General features: G+C 39.6%; 1 protein-coding gene across 1 annotated transcript; it reads right to left on the reverse strand.

The window, feature by feature from the left end:
* Positions 1-2,454: 2,454 nt before the first annotated feature.
* LOC104271194 (chromosome unknown open reading frame, human C6orf58) lies at positions 2,455-16,015 on the reverse strand. The gene is made up of 6 exons (XM_009865797.1): positions 15,694-16,015; positions 10,635-10,721; positions 7,857-8,041; positions 6,491-6,624; positions 5,836-6,074; positions 2,455-2,639 (listed from the first exon to the last, which is right to left on the reverse strand). The coding sequence occupies exons 1-6, from the start codon at positions 16,013-16,015 to the stop codon at positions 2,455-2,457; spliced, it is 1,152 nt and encodes a 383-aa protein (XP_009864099.1).
* Positions 16,016-19,653: the final 3,638 nt, after the last annotated feature.

Consider the following 19,653-nt stretch of genomic DNA (forward strand, 5'->3'; position numbering starts at 1 on the left):
CAGGGAAGGAGATGTATGCTTTAAAAAATGGGTTACAACTATTCCCTCAAGTGCAGCAGTTCACAATTTCTAAGTTTGTTTTTCCTATTTGTACTAATGGCTCTTTTTTTCTCAAAGTGCACCTTGGGTTAAATCTAAGCTAACCACCAAAAAGGTTGAATTTTTTTCCCAAACTTTCCTGGATGACAATTAACTTCATATTTTAGCAGCTGGCATCTGTGGTAATTACTTTTAGATTATACCTAAAGTCTGTTGGAATCTAATTACTCTGATCTATGAACCAGCTAATTAAGGTAAAAACTCCCACATTTTCTTAGACCTCATTAATGTATTTCCTTTGAAAATTGTTAGCTAATGATGATACATTAAGAATTTATCCATAAAATGACAATGAATAATTAAAACCTTTGTCTCCAGACATTAAAGGACAGAACAGTGTTTAACTGCTCAACGTCTTGATAATTATTTCTTAATTTGCCGTGCAAATATTGAGAAAGTTTTGGGAGAAAAGACTGATCAAACTAGGAGAGTGGCATGGAAAGACACAAATAATTTCTTTTTTTTTTCCTTTTTACTTGGTATCCAGCCAATAATTCGGGAGGTGTGGAGACTCCCAAGGCCCTGATGTTTCTCCTACTGCCTGGAGCTATACTAGCAGCACAAAGAGAAACCGAGGGCTTGTGCCCAGTGGGCACGCAGAGGCTGGCCATTTCCTATAGGAAGTGTTGCTGGGTGTACGTAGCATTACTTTTCAGGTGACCAACCCTCTCCTTCACACGGTGCCTGTAGGCATGGGTTCGCTCTGTGACAGCCACAGCTGGAGGGTCAATTCCTAAGGCCAACCTCGGGAAGTGCCTACCTGAGAGTCCCTGCTGGAAAGACCAGAGTGAGCTTCTTTCAGCCACTCTAGTGCTGGCAGAGAAGCCCAAATCTCACCCCTAACATCTGTGGAAAACCTTTGGCTGTTAGACGTGTGTCAGGAAGGCTATCGCTACAATGGCTACAAATGAAATGAGGTATGTGAGCAAACAGAGTGAAATGGTGTGCTCCAGCAGAAGAGCGAGTGGTACCGGCCTTTTTCCTCTGAGCAAAGGGTGTGGGACAGAGTTACCAGCTGAGATGCTAGGTGCAATTGAATCTGTGGGGCAGACTTAAAAAGGTGGCAAAGCAAAGCTGCTTTGCTTTATTTTGACTTAAGATTCTAAGACTTGTGTTATTTTCAGCTATGCTGTAGTGTAGACTATAAATTAATAGGATGCAGCAGACGGTGGCCATCCACCATGGATGGTTCTCCACCATGGAAAGGGAGCTCCAGCCATGCCTGCTCTCTAGGGGAAGTTTTCATAAGGATGCAGGATCCAAGTCACCACATTTTCTAAGAAAATTCAACCCTCGTTGTCCCACTTCCCCATAACCTCTGATGACAAGTTCTTACAATTAATTCCCAATACAGAATCACAGAATACCAGGCGGGAAGGCACCTCAAGGATCATCTGGTCCAACCTGTCTCAGTGAAAGCATGGCCTAGTTAAGATGGTCCAGCACTCCGTCCAGTTGAATCTTAGAAATATCCAATGTAGGGGAACCCACCTCTTCCCTGGGGAGATTATTCCAGTGGCTGATTAGTTCTCATCATGAAAAATTTCCCTCTTGTGTCCAGTTGGAATCTCCAATATATGTTATCACACAGAAGACTGAGATTGGCACTAAGGTCTGAGTGTGCTAGGTGCTGGGAATGTAGACAGTGAGAATGCATTTCTTCCTCAATAATCAAATCTATCATATGACATGCTGTAACGAGAAGGGTTAGATATGATGGAATGGAAAAACAACCTGTTTCTATACAGACTATGTAATCACATAAATCCAGAGATACATCAATGTGTTTTTTGAGGTGAGTTAAATCAAATACCATAAATCTCTGCTGACCATGTAAGAGCTGCTACAGAATAAGGTCATTTGCTTCAGAACTTCTCAGGACTGGCTCCACATACTGAGGGAATCCATCTGTATTCAAGTATTTAATCTGATAAGCCTGAAAGCTTCAAATTTGATTGTAGCTGGTCTGGTTTTAGATCAGAACTTCAAAGAAAAGTTTCTGATAATCATCTTTTAGACCATCAAGGACCTGAGTTATTACATATCTTCTGGCACCCCTGTATATAGGGAAAAAAAAAACCAGTCTGAAACAAAATATAATTTGCTTATATTTAATTTTGTCTCCAATAATGATACATTGCTTATAAAGTCAAAAAAAGTAATAAAGTAAGATTTTCTGTGAGGCATTTTATTTATAAGAAAATGAGTTAAACAAATGAGTTAATTTGGAAAATTAAGGATTAAAATACAGATTCAACATGAGAGAGATACACACATGGCTACTCAGGAAATCCTGCTGTAAGAAATTACAAAAACCGGATTAACAGACACATATCTGCGAAAAGATTAAATCAATCAATCTTGGGACTGCTTCTTCTCAACAAACTGAGTGCTGTCAAATCCTCTCCTTCCAAAACCATTATGCATTCCCGCTGGATCAAACTCCTGGCTCGAAGCCAAGTCTTCAATCAGTTTTCGACCCATTTTTCTCCCTGCTTCAGTAGACATAGCCTTTTGCCAGAGCTTCAGCAGCAATCCCCCTTGGAGAGAAACACAACATGACATCGTCAAATTAACATGGAACACACACAGCTCGTGGCACACAAGGGACAAAGTGCATGTCTGGCAACAAAACACCCAGCACTCTCCTATGGACAGTGAAATGTAGACAAAGATGGAGCATGCCGATGGTGAAATAATTGCCTACAAATATGTAGGGAGACACAAGCCATTCATTCAGCTCAGAATCCTTTGTATTGACAGACAACCAGGCTTGTTCCCTTGTCACCGGTGTTGCAAGTCAAAATGATTGAAGATGCCTGTTTAAACTCTTGGTCTGCAACTGCACATAGCTTCTCGGCTTATAAAGCAGTAGCCTGGCAGTTATAATCACGCATGTCTTTGTTTTTACTCTAAAGCAATGAAAAATTTGCACTTTCTGCCAGCTAAGGCCTTGAGCTAAAGAAGTAAATGATCCTAATATTTTCATCCAAGCAATAAGCAAGTGTGCCCGAGCAGTCCAACAGTAGCACCAGTTTGCAGAAGTCGTTGCCTGCTCTCCACTCCTCTTAGTGCTGAACTCTGTGGTAAATAAAGAGTTCACAGAGAAAATCTGAGGGTAAAAAAAAGGCTGCTGGAAAACAAAGAGGACTCTCTTCCCCTGCAAAACATGCCTTTGTATAATGTTGGCAACAGTGAAGAACTGAATTTGCACAGTATCAAACTGGGGAGATGAGGAGTTAAGAGGAGAAGGCAGCAAATGATCCTCTTGCTTGAAAGGGCTTCAGGAGGGCTGCAGGAAAGCTGAGGACAGTAGGAAAGGTCTTGAAGAACAAGGCATTTGCTGTTCTGCCTTTGGATGTCAGTGAGGGACAGGGCGTAAAAGTAAAGTTTCTATGAGTCAAGAAGGTTTAGAGGTAGCACAGCATTCTTTCCATACAGGTCCCTGTTGGACCAGCATTGGGATGCACTGCCCAGGGAAGTGATGAAGTCACCGTCCATGGAGGTGTTTAAGGAGAGGCTGGATGTGGCACTTAGTGCCCTGGTCTGGCCAATGTGGTGGTGTTGGGACATAGGCTGGACTTTATGATCTCAGAGTTCTTTTCCAGCCTCAATAATTCTGTGATTCTGTGATTCTCTGGACTGGCAGAGGCAGCTAAAGGAAGATAAAGAGCAATCAGATTCTGAATCAAGAAATCAGATCTCACTCTGGTTTGAACAGGGACCTATCTTAAGAGGTATTGTCACCTGCTACCTGCTGTTGAAGTTTACAACACCAGAAGAGGACTTCACATCTGTCCCAGTTTCAGCAGGGATAGAGTTAATTTTCTTTCTAGTTTCTGGTGCAGTGCTGTGTCTTAGATTTAGTATGAGAACAGAGTTGAAAACACATCGATGTTTTAGTTGTTCCTAGGTAGTTCTTATCCTAAGTTAAGGTTTTTTCAGTTTCCCCTGCTCTGCCAGCAAGCAGGAGCACAAGAAGCTGGAAGGGAGCATGGCCAGGACAGCTGACCTGAGTCAGCCAAAGGGATATTCCATACCATAGGATGTCACCCTCAGTGTATGAACTAGGGAGATTTAGCCAGGAGGAGTGGATCACTGCTCGGGCATCGATCAGCAGGTGATGAGAAATTCAGTTGTGCATCACTTGTCTTTTCTTGGGTGTTATTTCTCTTTTTTGCCATATTCATTTTCGTTAATATTATCAATAATAATAGTATATTATTTTATCTTATTTTAGTTACTAAATTGTTCTTATGTCTACCCATGAATTTTACTTCTTTTTTTTTTGATTCTCTTCCCCATCCCACCGGGAGGGTGAAGGAGTGAACAAGCTGCTTAGCTGCCAGCTGGTGTTAAAATACAGCAGCATCTCATAGGATGTATTTAAAAGTTTGATGAATCGTATTGTACAAAAACAGTATGTCACATTTTGTCATCTGAGTTTTGTAGTAATAAGATCTAGTGTTTCAGGTCCCCACTGAGGCTGTGGATCCAGACTCATGTCAAATTTAGTCTGGAACTCCTTTTCTGATCTGCAAATCAGTCACGAGGTTGACTTAGCCATGGCATTTAACTCTCAGCTGAATTCAAAACCCACCCCATCAAAGCAGAGTCAGGGAAATCTCCCTCCTGCAAAGCAAAGGATTTCAGCTACAGACGTCATTATGGCTGCACCTGCATGAAAGTTTTTGGTCCCTCTGTTTCCTCCCTCTACCATCTTCAGCACCCATGCCTCTTCTTTCTCCCTCCAGTGAGGCCCTGGTGCTCTACTCCCCTGTTGCCCTGTCCATCCCGCCTTCCTTGATGCATCCCCCTCCCCTCCGGGGGGTAGGTCAAGAAACCCTGCGCAGACCACTAGGCATGGGATGGAGCTGTTAAGATCCTGATTCAGATTTTGAGGAATAATGCTATGTGGAAGGTGTGAGGGAAGCACTCTCTGATGTGAGGATGCTCCTTTGTGGCACAGAACAAATGCCGTATCTCTGGACACTAGTTTTTCAGTGTATTTTTGTATTGTCTTTTCGTTTAAAGATTCATAATAGCTTTCCTTCATGAAAAAACTTGGCAGATAAAAAAAAATATCCAGTGTAGCAATTCCTTCAGTGAAGCCTCTGAAGAATGTAATTCTATGTCTTACCGCTGGATGGTGATGCACAACTTATTTTAGTGAACTTGACGAAGTCAGCTTTATCTAAGGATACAGCTTTGCTGGGACAGATAATATTCTCTGCTAGACCAACGACTGAGACCAAAAAAGGTCCAACCTGAAACAAAATCCCATACCCAGGACACTTGTGAGCACACAAGCTGATGTTCATGATCAATTGCCCGTGCTTTTGTAATGACCTCAACTGATCTAACAACTTGTCTGCAGCTTTAATACTTTCAGATTTACCTGCTGAAATATAAATTAGTGTCTGTGTTTTAAGCAGGGGTTTTTTTGTGAAAACTGGAGAGAAACAAGTTAGAGCATGTGCACCAACAAACGATGTATTTGTGTCATATGAAATCCTCACCGCATATTTTCTGCATCCCATCTCTGCATTTGCTCTCTGGTGTGTTGTTTACTTATGGTTGTATTTTTAGCTGTACTGTTTTACTTTTAGTCTCTAGGAAGTGTTTTTACTATTTTACATAAAAAAATCACTCTATTCTTACAGAGAAAGATGCAGAAAGAGAGAACAAGACATTAAATATCTATGTGCCACAGACATTTGTAGGTCAGCCTCATACCTGTTAACCTATTTGTTTTGTGAAGAGCTCTCAGTGAAAGCAGGACTCTATTTTGCTGTGGACTGAAGTCACTAATGGATGGAAGGACATCCCCTTCAACGAGCATCCTCTGGGGCAGGAAAGTCTGGAAGATGTTTGTGGTCGGCAAATCTGTACGGAAGTGTGTGGCTGCAATGAAATCTACACCATTAGCCCAGTCTTCACCAAAATTTGCTTCTGTATCGGAGAGATGTTTTAATCTGAAAGAGATCAAAATTAAAATGTAATATATAATTGAAATACCTCATATAATACGTTGGTTGATCATTTATCCCAAATGTGTTTTGTTCAGTGATCTCAGCGTCACAGTTACCTGAAAACTGCTTCAGCAATTTACATCTATTTTCTCCTGTCAACACTGCTTCTGCCCAGGCTAAACCCAGCTCCTAGAGAGAAATCAGCATCATCTTTTAAGTCCACAGCCTGCCCACCCACTGCATCCTGGGCAGCCATCTCTTGCTGGTCACCCCATGCTCTGAGAGCAGAAGGAAGAGCAGAGGCTAAAGAGTAGAGGCCTAAAGTAAGAAAGTTCTTGCAGACTTTATTGAGATACTATCCATCCAAAGAGTCACCTGAGTGGGAAGATCCCCTCTGGCCACCACTATTGTCCCCATACCTGTCCTGGAACTTGGGCAGCGCGTAAGCAATGGAGGCAACGTGAGCCCTCCACATGAGACCGAGGGCATGGTCCAGTTCAAAGGAGGAGAAGGTTGCAGAGTTCATAGTTTTGTGTTCTGTAGATAACAGATACTGAAGCAACAGGTAAGAAAAAAGGCAGAGAAACAGAGGGAGAGGATTAAACCCAATGATTTTTCCTTAAAACTTATGTACATACCTCTCAAAATAGTAAATCTGCAAGCTAAGGGAAATTGCTTTCGAGTAGTTCGAATGTGCTGCTTTGTGACTATCATGTCCGACACAGGGACAGAAAGACGATTAATACAGATTTATATAGTGAATACATATCCCCACTGAAGTTACTGGGAGTTGCTGTTCTTTAATTCCAGCAGGGCAAGGGTTTTGCCCACATAATCTAGGCATTCTGTCATAATAATTCGGTGGACTTCCATAATAATCCAGTGGACTTTCATGTCATAATAATTCAGTGGATTTTCATGCTATGGAAACTTCTGTGCTGAAATACTGGATTCCTTAAAACCTGTTTACACTCTTTTGGCCACAACTTTCCGAAGATTTTCAGCAAACAGGAAAATGATCCTTAATGGTTATAATTATGGCTATTTGAGAAGCAGATCTTTTATAATAACTTTTGAAACATTCTGCTTAGGAAAAATACCTCAAGAAATCAAATCCAGTCTTGCTCCTAAAACCTCTGCCTTCACTCACAGTTACCAAGATGGACTTATGGTTTAAGTTTTCTGATCATTATCAGTTGTTTAACTATCAACAAAAATGCTGAATGTAGAAGTCTATCTATAAAAATAGTTATTGAATTTGTGAAGTAACAATTATTGTCATCTTTGGGATTACAGAAGAGCCGAATGAGAAGGAAAGAGAATATCAACTTGCATAAGTAAGTGTCCTTCTACATGAAGTTTCATCACTTTCAGCTTTCTAGATGTTCAAAGGAAGAAATGGACCCTACAAAACCAGTTCAGGGCCATTTCTCAAGGGTAATGTTCTATCTCACATGCTTACTTTCCATTGCTAAGATAAGCAGCATAAGAAGAATGCAAATATAGCTGTTAAAAGAACAGTCTTTGGGGACAGACTCTAAAATGCAGAATTATCTCAAAGGGCAGAAAAAAACCCGTAATCTGTAAAAATCCCAACCTTCTTATTTCTGACTCATTTTATGTTATGCTTTTCACTTTTTCTGCTTGTTACTTTTATATCATACTATTATTGAAAGCAAACCAAGCTCTCTGTATTTTACAAATAGCAGTAATAATAGTTTCTAAAGGTGATATTCTGGTACAATTTCCTACATAATATGAAAAAAAAAGAGTAGAATAATTTACTTCAAAATAGGCCTTCCAGTCATCCATGAGCCCAGGAGCGCGAGACCGGCAGTCGGCAACACTGTAGCAGAAATCAGCTCTTTGCTCCTCTGGTGGCGATATTTCTATGTTGTATTGCAGCTGCCCGAAGAGGCCAGCCTCCACTGCCCCCAGAAAGGGTATGACAGACAGATAGTAGTTCATACCTGTAGGAATAATTAAAAACGAGGAGGTATTAACCATAATCAAATTAAAAATACCCTCATAGAAAAATTAATACTCTACCATTCCAAATGCAACGATTTCAAATTGCCACTGATAGAACTGAAATGCACTAATGGTGATATCTGTATTGATTCAGAAAATATTTTTAATTTTAATGTATGTTTTCCTTTATTAGCCTTGCATGAGCTGAGAGGGTGCTATATTTTGCAGGAAAGGACAAACTGAAAAAAAATAGATATTTATAGCTTATTATGGACAAGACATCAAAAATCTTTCAGATACTAGAAAAGAAAGACTAAGCAATACTTTGTGAATATTATTTTAATTATAAAAAAACATGCATCTTAGGCATATAAGAAAGGAAAAGGCAAATACTAGTGATATTTTACTGGAAAATTATAAATTTACTTTTAGAAAAGATTTTGCTCATTGAAAATTTCTTAGAAATTACCTCAGTTTGTTCAGATGCGTTTTAGGCTGATGGACTCTTTTGGTCTGATCCATAAGTTGGAGTATGCCAATCCAACATGTAGGAAATTTGGGTTCAGTTCTTACTTGTGATGGACCACATTTCCAGTGAGAGTGCCTGTAGCACTGTTTCTATTCCTTATTTGAAAGTAGGATTTTAAATTATCCTCTTAATTGTGCTCTCTTTGTAGAAATAAATTTTAATAACTTTTAGTGAAGAAGATCCTGGAGACCAACTGTTCTCTCTCTTGAGCGAAAAGAGGGAACTCTAAAATTCTAAAAATAGCAGGTAAATTTTCTAAGAGTCAGAGTTCCCGTTTCAGGGGAAAAAAAAGTCTCTAAAAATGTTGGCTTTGACTCAGACGAGAGAAAAAATGAATTCTTTTTTTTTAAAATGTGTTCATTCAGCTTTTGAAAAATGGAAACACAAACATTGTTTAGAGTATTTTATTCAAATCGGTTGGTATATGTTATTCAGTTTGTCTAGGCAAATGAATTAAATATTTTTGATTAATCAAAGGAGAAAATTTAAAGATTATTTTTTTATAGGTTTAGAAGACAATAGTTTTGTAAGATGAACTCCGTGGAAATCTAGATATGCATTGTTGTTTGAGAAACCTGTTTCCATAGAGACACTGGTTGTAAAAATACCAGAAGAAGTAGACTACACATGTTCTTGTGCATTGTAGCATTGGTGCTTTTTCTATTGATGCTCCAAGTGTTATTCATTGGGCTGTCCTGTGCAACAAGTGTATACCCTTAAGTTGCATGTGGCATTCCAGATTTCTTCCTTTCCTTTTCTGCAAAGCTCTTAGCCATAATTGGTATATTTTTTTTCCTTTCTGTGTGAAAACCTGGTTATAGTATCCTGTCTCACACATTATTACTTCTCCCACGATCCTGGTAGTGGACTTATGCTTAAGTCCCACGTGAGGATTAAGTGCTCTGCCACATATAGCAGGAGTGATGTCAACAGCACAAACAGCTGAGTTAGCCTACAGCTCGTCCTTCAGAAGACTTTGTCACTTGGCCTCTTCTCAGCACTGCCTAGGGCAAAGGTGGTTCCAAATTTGGTACCACTATCACTGAGATGACACTGCTTCCTGCAAAGCGTGTTTTCTTAGGTTTAACGGTTAGACCTGTTTTCCTGTACAGAACCTATGGTGTATATTTTTATGAAAAAAAATTGTGTCTCAGGCTAAGAGAAACCATGTATTAATTTGACCCTCCAGTTTAACAGGGCAACATGTGAATGGATTGAATTATCCAAAGTATCCAGGAATTCTGCATGTTTCCATTTTCGGGAAGACTGATGTATCTGGATGTGTATTTATAGAGATATTGAGGGAAACACTGAAAATGTCAAGGGGAGTGGCACTAGAAATTTGGTTCTTTATACATCTCTCTCTCTGTGTCACTGTCTTCAGTTTGTTGCTACTTACTGGAATAATAAAAAAATAATTAATTTTAACCTGCTAGAACTCCAAAGCCAATATTAAAGTGAATAGAAACTAAGTCTGAGCTGAAAACTTGAAAGCCTGCTGGATAAATGTCAATGTAATGAAGATAATGAAGTTATTTGGATATCATGGGTACAAAGTTGCCCTTTATTTCGTTCTCTGTAGACTACTGACCACAGTAAAGTTGTGGAGGTGCAACTGAAGGCAGGAAAGTCCTGTCAGATTTGTATTACCAAGGGTGATTCAAGAACCACAAAGATTCCTGCTTGATATTCTCACAGCAAGATTTAGTTTGAAGTACTAGTGTATAAACTGAACAAATCTGCTCAGGAGTAATTGAAAACTGTAATTTCTATAGATGCCTACAAATATAAATATCTGTCCTGATGTTTCCCACAAATTTTTACATGCATTTTTGCAGTGTAAACATTTTTAAGGCTACAAATGTGCATTTTTTTCCTTCCTTGAATAAGTTATCAAAGTAAATTAGTTCTCATTTACTCACACTTAGGTTCTTGCTGCAATTTTTTGATGGGAAATTATATAGCATTCCAATATAGAAGTCTAAGGGCAGGAAAGATTCTGAATTGCCTTCTAGGACACTAACCATGTTTTGGAGAAATACAATGCAATAGCATGTACTTACAGGACCACCAGCTTCGTACAGAGATGCACAAAAGGTCTCCATCTTCATAGCCACAGGAAGTCATGCTAGAAGGGTCTGCTAATCTGCCTGAATCAAATGAAATAATATGCCAAATACTTCTCAATCTTTTTCACACAAGAAATTCCACTGAGATGAACAAAATATATAGGACTAGAGTATGCAGAATTTTGCTCAGAGAAGCAGAACAATTGCTGTTGTTTTGCTTCATAAACTACTGTTCCTAGAGTAGCTGAATTTCTCAGTCAGTACTTCACGCAGTGCATAGTAATTTGATTGTGTTTTACAGTTCGATTTATTTCTCACTGTAAATGTGCTCTGAGAAATTATAGAACTGTCTGAAAGTAGGACATCACAGTGATATTTTAGTGGAGATATAAATATACATGCCCATACAGGCATAAACACATGCATAGCTGATGCATCATTCCCAATAGATGCAGGGCTGCCTATGTAGGAGAGCTGCTTAACGAGCAGAAGAGCACAAATTAAATGTGCTAGTAATTGTCTCACCTAATTGGGTTGTGTGATATAGAATCACTTCCAGTTTAATGATGCATACAAACATGGCCTTACTGTGAAGCTACGCATGTGAGCATTATTGTACCTGATTAGCAGGGTTTTCAAGCATTTGTGCTGTAGCAAACGTGCAAGACATTTCACAATTATTCATGACAGCGTGTAAGGCATATTTGGCTTTAAGCACATGACACGGAGAAACAGCCTAGTTCCTGAAAGCATCATGTACATGTACATTATGTGGTAATTAGTCATGTAGTGAGTCAGGAAGCCTGCTTTAAGTATATGACATGAAATTACCATGATCGAGTCCAATAACTTGAGCTATTCCAGAAGCTCCCAAACTCTGCCCTGCAGAGCACTTACTCCCTGACAAGTCAGCTGAATAACGACACTGTCAGTTCTGTCAGATTAGAACAAGACCTCATTACATTCTTTAAAAACCAAACCAAGTTTTCTGATACTTTTTACTCGAGGAGAAGATGATTGTGAACCATGTGCATACAGATCATCCTAATTATCCTCGCTAGCTGACTGGACTGAGCTTATGCTTTGGGGAATGCTATCTGCTCAAGCTTATATCTTCCACCATCAGAGGACTCAGAGCATGAACTTGGAGTGGTAAGTAATGCAGTTCAACATTTTTTTAATGAAAAAAATGCTATTTTTTAATATTTAAAGACAGATTCCCCCTCCTCTCCCCAAGTTCCTACTCAGAAACAGGCAGCAGTAGTTCACTGGTGTGCAGTGGGAATGAATAGGAACGGTGAAGTAAAAGAAGGAAAAGAAGATAGACTGTTGCAGAAGAATTGTGAGATTCACCAAGAACTAGCGATTTTGGGAAAATGATGAGTCCTGGGCAGTATCAGTGATAATTATAAAATATGTACAAATTACTGGGAGCTGGAAGAACTAATCCCACTGCCAGGTCTACACTCTAGGCTTGTCCTCCCTGCTTAATATGATTTTTATTTCAGTCTTAAGGTTTACCCAAGCTGTCTCAGACCTTCTCTACATTGATGGTGCCTCCCAGTTTTATGCCATTATCATATACGATATGTGCAAAATCTTCAGCAAGATCTCTGCTTTTTTTTGTGACATGGTTGTTAATGAAAAAGCTAAATGCATTTTTTCTCAGGGATGACAATTTAGGAACTCTGAGCATATCATCCATTTAGCTGTAAACTTCCTTTAGCAGGACCCATTACTAAATTCTCCTTCACGTGCTCCTTTACCAGATTTGCAATTCTGTTTCATTCTTACATTGTAAAGCATCATTAAAAACCTCCATTCTATGCTTTGATTTTATGAAGAGAGGAAATGCATTTCCAGACTTTGCTAAAACACCACTTAGAATTGTAGAATTGTTTAGGTTAGAAAAGACCTTTAAGATCATTGAGTCCAACAAGATATCAAGTTAGTCTGACACAACCTACCTTTGATTCATGATCTGCGTTTTATCCCTTTTCCTGTCTAGCTCCCTGTCTTTAAATATTCTTTTCTCTATACTTATTCATCTACTGCTGACATAAGAGAAATAAATATTTCTGTGTCCTTAGCCCATTTTTCTTCTTTGTAAATATAGGTAGAATCTTACCTATTCTTTGGACATGCTAATACCACCTGAGTCTTTCTTAAAGCTCTAGCTCCTGGACTTGTACTTCTGTATGTCAATTAATCCAAGTGGGGGTAGAAAATATCCAGTTTCCTCAGTGTGTGTAGGTAGGACTCTCTATTCAGCTCTATCTCCCACGTAGCAATTTCTCTTTTCACGATCTTATTCCTCTCAGCTGTGCTGTCCCAGTATCATTGTCTCTACTGTAAATTTAGGCAAATTACTGATTTCATTTTATGTCCATGAGTAGATTATTGCAAATCTTTGTACTACGCTTACTAAGTAGCAGCCTCACTTGCTCTTTGTATAGGACCATGTCCATATGAACATTTTCTCAGCAACATAACTTTCCAGACCAGACAGAATTGTTAATTCAATAATGTTTGTAGTGTTTTAAAGGATCTGCTGTCTTGCACCATGAACTCAACTCCTGCTTTTATTCACCCAAGCTTATTATGTAGATATACAAACACTTCAGTCATTCCTCATTAATCTAGCCCAGCTGGCTATCTGGATTGTATTTAGCCACTACTCACTACTGTATGTACAAAAATGTCCTTCAGCTTCTCACATTTTTTACTGTAAAACTCTTTGCAGCCATGTGCTATTTCTCCTTCTACAATTCTTTTAAGCTTCTGATACTGTAATTTTAAAAATATATCTCCTCGTCTAAGGGCCAGTCCAATGACACTTTGGCAGGTGATAGTAGTGCTTTATCTGTCAGTGCAACCAGGTGAAAATCTTTCTCTTACTAAATGTGTCCCCTCTATTTGGGAAATATAACTGCAGCCAGGCACATCTTCACTTTGTGGATGAGGCCACACTACATAACTAGATCCCTTCTAGCAGGTCACCACTCAAGTGCAGGTTCTGCATCTAGTCATCTTTGCCTCTGCCACACATTGGGCCAACTCTTCTGCTGCACCAACCATCCTCTTCATAAAATCATAGAATGTCTTAGGTTAGAATGGACCTTTTAAGGTCATCTAGTCCAACCCCCTTGCAGTGAGCAGTGACATCTTTAGCTAGATCAGGGTGCTCAGACCGTCATCCAACCTGACTGAATATTTCCAAGGATGGGGCTTCCACCACCTCTCTGGGCAACCTGTCCCAGTGTTTCACCACCCTCACTGTAAAAAATTTCTTCCTTCCTGTTCGGTCCCCATGTGTTGCCTGATTTAGTCGAGAGGTGGCATCCCTGGCAACAGGGAGGCTGGATTAAAATGATCTCTAAGGTCCCTTCCAGCCTGGGCCATTCTATGATTCTATGATTATATCCAGTCAAAGTCTACCCTCTTAGTTTAAAACCATCACCCGTTGTCCTATCACAATAGGTCCTGCTAAGGCGATCGCCCTTATCTTTCTTACAGGCCTCCTTCGAGTATTAATAAGGACATGAGTTCAGAGCTCATGAGCTCTCCTCAGAGCTTTCTCTTCTCCAGGCTCCTCAGCACTCCCAGCCTTTCCTCGTAGGAGAGGTGTTCCAGCCCTCTGATCATTTTTGTGGCCCTCCTCTGGAACTGCTCCAACAGACCCATGTCTTTCCCTTGCTGAGGGGCTCCAGAGCTGAACACAGTACTGCAGATGAGGTCTCACCAGAGTGGAGTAGAGAGGCATAATCACCTCCCTTGACCTGCTGTTCTTCTTCCTTTCTTTTCCCATATATAAAGAAAGGAAAGAGGAAAAAGTCAAGTTCCAACCAAATTCTTGCTGCTGTATGGTTGCCAGCCATTTGCCTTCTTGGATTTTGCTTATTTTGCCTCCTTTTTCTCATTTTGACTTAGCAATTAATTGTCCATTAAGTGTGACGAAATGCTGGCAGCCTTCCTTCACCAACAGCTGCAGCACCTCAGTCGTCTTCCAAATATACAACTTCAGCCAAACAACCACCTCACAAAACCCAGATTGCAACCAATAAAGAGAATAACATGCAGACAGATGCCTTCACTTATGCCTGGTTACCACCAGGCACAAGTTCTTGAAAGCATCATTGACTCTTATTCCCTTCTTCCCACCTTTCCTGATTGCTAGAACTAGGCAAGTCAACTCTGGCTTTGAATTGAAAGCTTCACTGCCTGTTCCATGTGAAGCAGCATGTGGGAGAATAGATTCTTTGATAAAGCCCTCAATAAGATATTGCAGCCTTAGCCTCAAGGGACCTTCCACAGGTGTTTCTGCGTCTCCTTCCCTGGCATGGCCAAGAAGCAAGCATGAGTAACTGCCTCAGGTAACACCCAGCTTTTGGGGATAAGTCGTAAGAATTTGGACATAATTCAAAAAAACAAAACAAAGCCAAAAAAACAGCAAAAACAAATCAACAAACGGAACAAACTTTCATTTCTGTAAAAAGCAGATTTAGAATATAATGAGGCCACTCCTAAGCTGATCAAAAACAGCAAATAGAAACAAATTCTCAGGAGAGGTAGACTTTCAACTACCTATACTAATACAGATAAATAAAATCTATAGATAAATAAATCTCAGGAACATAACATTAACAACCAAAAAAAGCTTAATAGTTAACAATTCAAGAGTTTAACAGAGAGGAGTGCAGACCCTGAAATCTACCTACCATAAAATGCAGCAACTGGGAATATCTTTTAAAAAAAATCTTGGCTAACTGAAATATTACCCATCTAAACCACAGATCTTCTGGATTCTGACCAGTCCTATGTGTAGCAGTACCTTTTCCTATTAGGAAGTTAATAGCTATTGCTCAACAAAGCAAGGGTGTTCCCTTCTTCATTCAGGATTTATTTTTCAAATTGGCAGCTTAGCTCAGTATGTCAAAATTCACACTGTCTGAGGCTATACTGGGCTCGCAAGGCAGAAACCTTGGAATGCATAACCCAAAGTGAGTCTGGCAAACATTTTGCCATTTCAGCAGCTTAAGGACATAACTCATACCTGTACGAAACTGCCACCCATGCTGCAATGGTAATCCCCAGAGAATATTTCCAAAATTTTGAGCTCCAAAGGTGGTGAAATACTTGACTGAAGAGTTTAGCAAGTTCTTATACACTCCCAGTCGTTCCAGATAGTTCCAAGCATTGATGACAATTCTGCCGTTCTTTACTTGGAAATCCAGCAAGTTTTCAGGGGCAAGGTCCCACAAAGGGGGATAGACATCTTCTCCGGCGGCATTCTCTTCACTCTGTGCTGAGGCAGTCACTGCACTCAGGGTAAGAGCTACTGTAAGAAGAGCATGTATGTCCACGTCGGGTCGCATTGTGTAATTTTGTGACCCAGGTGTTTGTGGCTACAGGGCTTTTATCCTGAAAGGTGTGGGCTGGGCAAAAAAAGGGTGACTCAGAAGCAGAGGTTTCTATTTCCCTTGCCTCATTCCAATGATCCTGACAGGGAGTTGCCAGATTAGCAAAATGTGAGTAATGAATGCTCTGTCCTCCCTGTGAGATCTGGGGAGCAGCAGCAGATATTTAAGAGGAATCAATCTGACCACAGAATGTCCAAATCTGCGCTGCCTGCAACATATACCCACCCTCCAAAAAAGCTGAGTTGCTACAGTACTGGTTTTACAGAGTCACATTATCAAGATTTTTCTCCTGCATTTCTATCACCTCCCCTTTCCCTGCCTAGTTTCTTTGGGTAAAAAAGGGATGGCAACACCACAGAGCTCACCCCAGAACAAACACAGGCTGGGTTACGTTAGGGCTGAAGAGCTCTGAGGAGGGCTCCAAGTGCCAGCCAAGGAGTGGCAGTGACATATGTCAGGTGCTGCAATTGGCACCTTTGGTTTTTGGCCTTGGGATAACTGCCTGCAGCCTTCAGGTCATAAGAGCATTGAGAGGAGCCAAATCAGCCTGGCTGCAGGCCATGCAGCACCTGGCTAGCTGTCTTTTTGGTGTTTGCTTGTCTTTTGTTGAAATAGCCATTAGAAAGACCTAAAACCTCCTACTAAACCTCCATGACCTTGTAGGTTTCAAGGGGAATAAAAAAAGCCTTTCATACACTGATAAAATCGGTGTCTGGCTTAAGTTACACTCAAGCAAAAATGAAATTGTCCTTCACCTCACCTACATCTAGGAATTTATCACTTTCAGCTGCTTTTTCTCAGACAAGCAATGGTTACAAAAGAGCACTAAGCAAACAAAGGTGTCATTTGCTATCTCTGTAGCCTTTCTTTTATGTGAGAAAAAATGCAAATGTTCGTTTTCTTTGAAGTAATTTTGTGAGTTTTGGCTGGGCTTTGTATGCTTAAGGTACCTTAAACCCCGAGTGAGAGCAAGACAAAATTGGCTACAGACTTTTGAGAGTATGTTAAAGAAATGTGTCAGTTCGATTCAAAATTTTTCCATCTTCTCTATTTATTACAGAATCTTTCTACTAAATAGCATAATTTTTCAATGGTCACTTTTTCTCTTTGCCTCCACTACTGAGACAGAAACCTAAAGGCTTTTTAAAAACAATCAATGTTCAACAGAGACTAGCACAAATCTGAGAACACTTCCTAATCATTTTGCCTCACAAAGGTTTCAAATAATCAAGTTGTTCTTTCATCAAGTTTCTATGAATGAGATTTATCTAACCTAACCATGGACACTTAAACATTAACCTAGCAATGAAGATTCCCTCAACAGCCAATGCAGAGAATCAGGCTTGTTCTGAATGTAACTCATTTAAAATACACCAGTGAGAGATGTCTTGCTCTTGACTAACTGTAGAGGGAGTTGAAATTACAAGTTTAGCTTTAGACATTGAAAATACTTTTAGATTAAATGAAATAAATATTGGTTTTACCTACTTTGTATAGTAATTTCAGCAATATGTTCAATGGTACTCTTTATTTTCTTGAAAGAAGATATTCTGTCAAATAATCCTGAGGATAAATGCCAAGAACTATGTAGTGGGGGTTTTTTTATGTGTATACATATATATATTAGGCTGTAATTGAGGTAACGAGCAGTAAGGCTCATTTGAAAAATAAGGATGCTGAAAGGCATTGGCTAGGGCACAAGGTATATGGAGAAAACTTGTGATCCTGTGAAATAAAAGGCACAAAGCTCATAATTGAACTACGGCAGAAATTTTAGTTTGGAACATAAAAGAGTGAGTAATGGTAGGGATCTTTTCTTTTTTTTCCATCACTGAAAGAAGTGTCCAGTTTGGGAGTCTAAACTCTCTTTTGCTTTCTATAGTCAAGGAGGAGAATTTGAGTTCTTCCAGTAAGAGATATCAGCCATTTGTATGACATGAGAGATTTCACTTTAGGTGTCTAAGAGAAAGAGATGTGAATAAACATCTTCATTTTTCACATTTTACATCCTTGTGGCAGATTACATGTAGTACATTGACTGGTTCTGTGTTTCTGTGGCACTTTATTGTGCAGGAAAAACTCCTCCTGCTCTGCCATTTAGAAAGGCAGACCCTATCAACACTGATCTGGGCAAGCATACAGATAAGAATTACTAGTCTGAAAGCAAAAGCATATTTTCTCAAAGCACAATAAAGAATTAAGATAAATTAGTGACATAATGATTGCTTTACATGTTTTTTTTCAATATTTATTTTTTAAAAAAGGACTTTTTTATATACTAAATGGTAAATAACATAAACCAAGGATATGCCTTACTAGATAGATTCTGCTGGATTCTTTCATTTTTTCAAGTTTGAGCCTTTTGCCTTATGGTAACAAAAGGACTTCAACAATCCAGTTAACTTTTAAAGAGCTGAGAATATTTTTTTAAATTAATACCAAAAAATATTCTTTAATATTTTTTTCAATTAAAAAAACCCTTAAAATATTTTAATTTATTTTACAGCTTTTACGCTATTTTCCCTCTTAACTGTGTGGGCAAATAAGTTGCTGAAGTTTTTTTAAGACTTTAAGGACAACAGCAGTCCTCTAAGAAGTTATTTTCAGCTGGAATCCTGTCCGGTTGGTTTCCTGACCTGAGGGCAGTGAGGGGAGGGTTCATGTGATCTCAGTTGGACTTAAGTGGTGTCGGTGTCAGTCTTGAATCTTAATAAGTACTCTACCAGTTTCACAGCATGACTGTGTTCTTAGACATTGTAACAGCAGCCAGTCATGGAAAAGACACAAAAGATAGCGTTAGATAGTATATTTAGGTCTAATATGTAATTGTTGTCAAGTTTCAAAAAAGAACACTGTATTTTTCAGCTAGGCTGTAGCATTTGCTTCAGGATAACTGTAGAAAGCTGATAAGTATCAACTGGATTATTTGAGATGACTACAAGAAGAAATGTCAGCCCATAACTAAACTACCAAAAATATGAAGTTCCTTAGTCCTGATGGGACTCACTGAGGAAGCAACTGACAAGCCAGTGAGGAAAAGGCACCAGTACCTTCACTGGAACAAACTCAGAAGTGGCACAGAGCCGTGCAGGTGAGAAAACCGACAGGTAACATGGGGATGTCACTATCCTTCAGTCATGTAAAACATCACTGAAAGGAAGGATTCACTCACTATTTTTTTAGGGCAAATGTCCTAAGGGGAAGAAGAATGAGTTTTCTTTTAGATGGGATATAGGTCTGGACGAGATGGATCCTCCTCAAGGGAGGATGTCTCTGGCTCCAGTGTCCTCCAGAAAAAAAACCATGACAGGGCTGTAAAAAAGATTTGAAATTGATACTTCACTTCTCTTACTTGTGGTTGTGAGTAAAGGTCACCAGACAAAGCCCATGGCCACATGAGTGGACTTTACCACTAACACAGCAACACACTCTGTGGTAAGAGCATCCAAGGGGAAGTTACAGGGCCTGTGTGGTGGGCCCAGCAGTGGGTACTGCTTCCTTATGTTCCGGCTTCTCCATTCATCCTTAGACCTAAAATTTCATAGAATCATAGAATGGCCTAGGCTGGAAGGGACCTTAGAGATCATCTAGTC

Source organism: Apaloderma vittatum, unplaced genomic scaffold, assembly GCF_000703405.1.
Source record: "Apaloderma vittatum isolate BGI_N311 unplaced genomic scaffold, ASM70340v1 scaffold10163, whole genome shotgun sequence".
Classification (NCBI taxonomy): Eukaryota; Metazoa; Chordata; class Aves; order Trogoniformes; family Trogonidae; genus Apaloderma; species Apaloderma vittatum.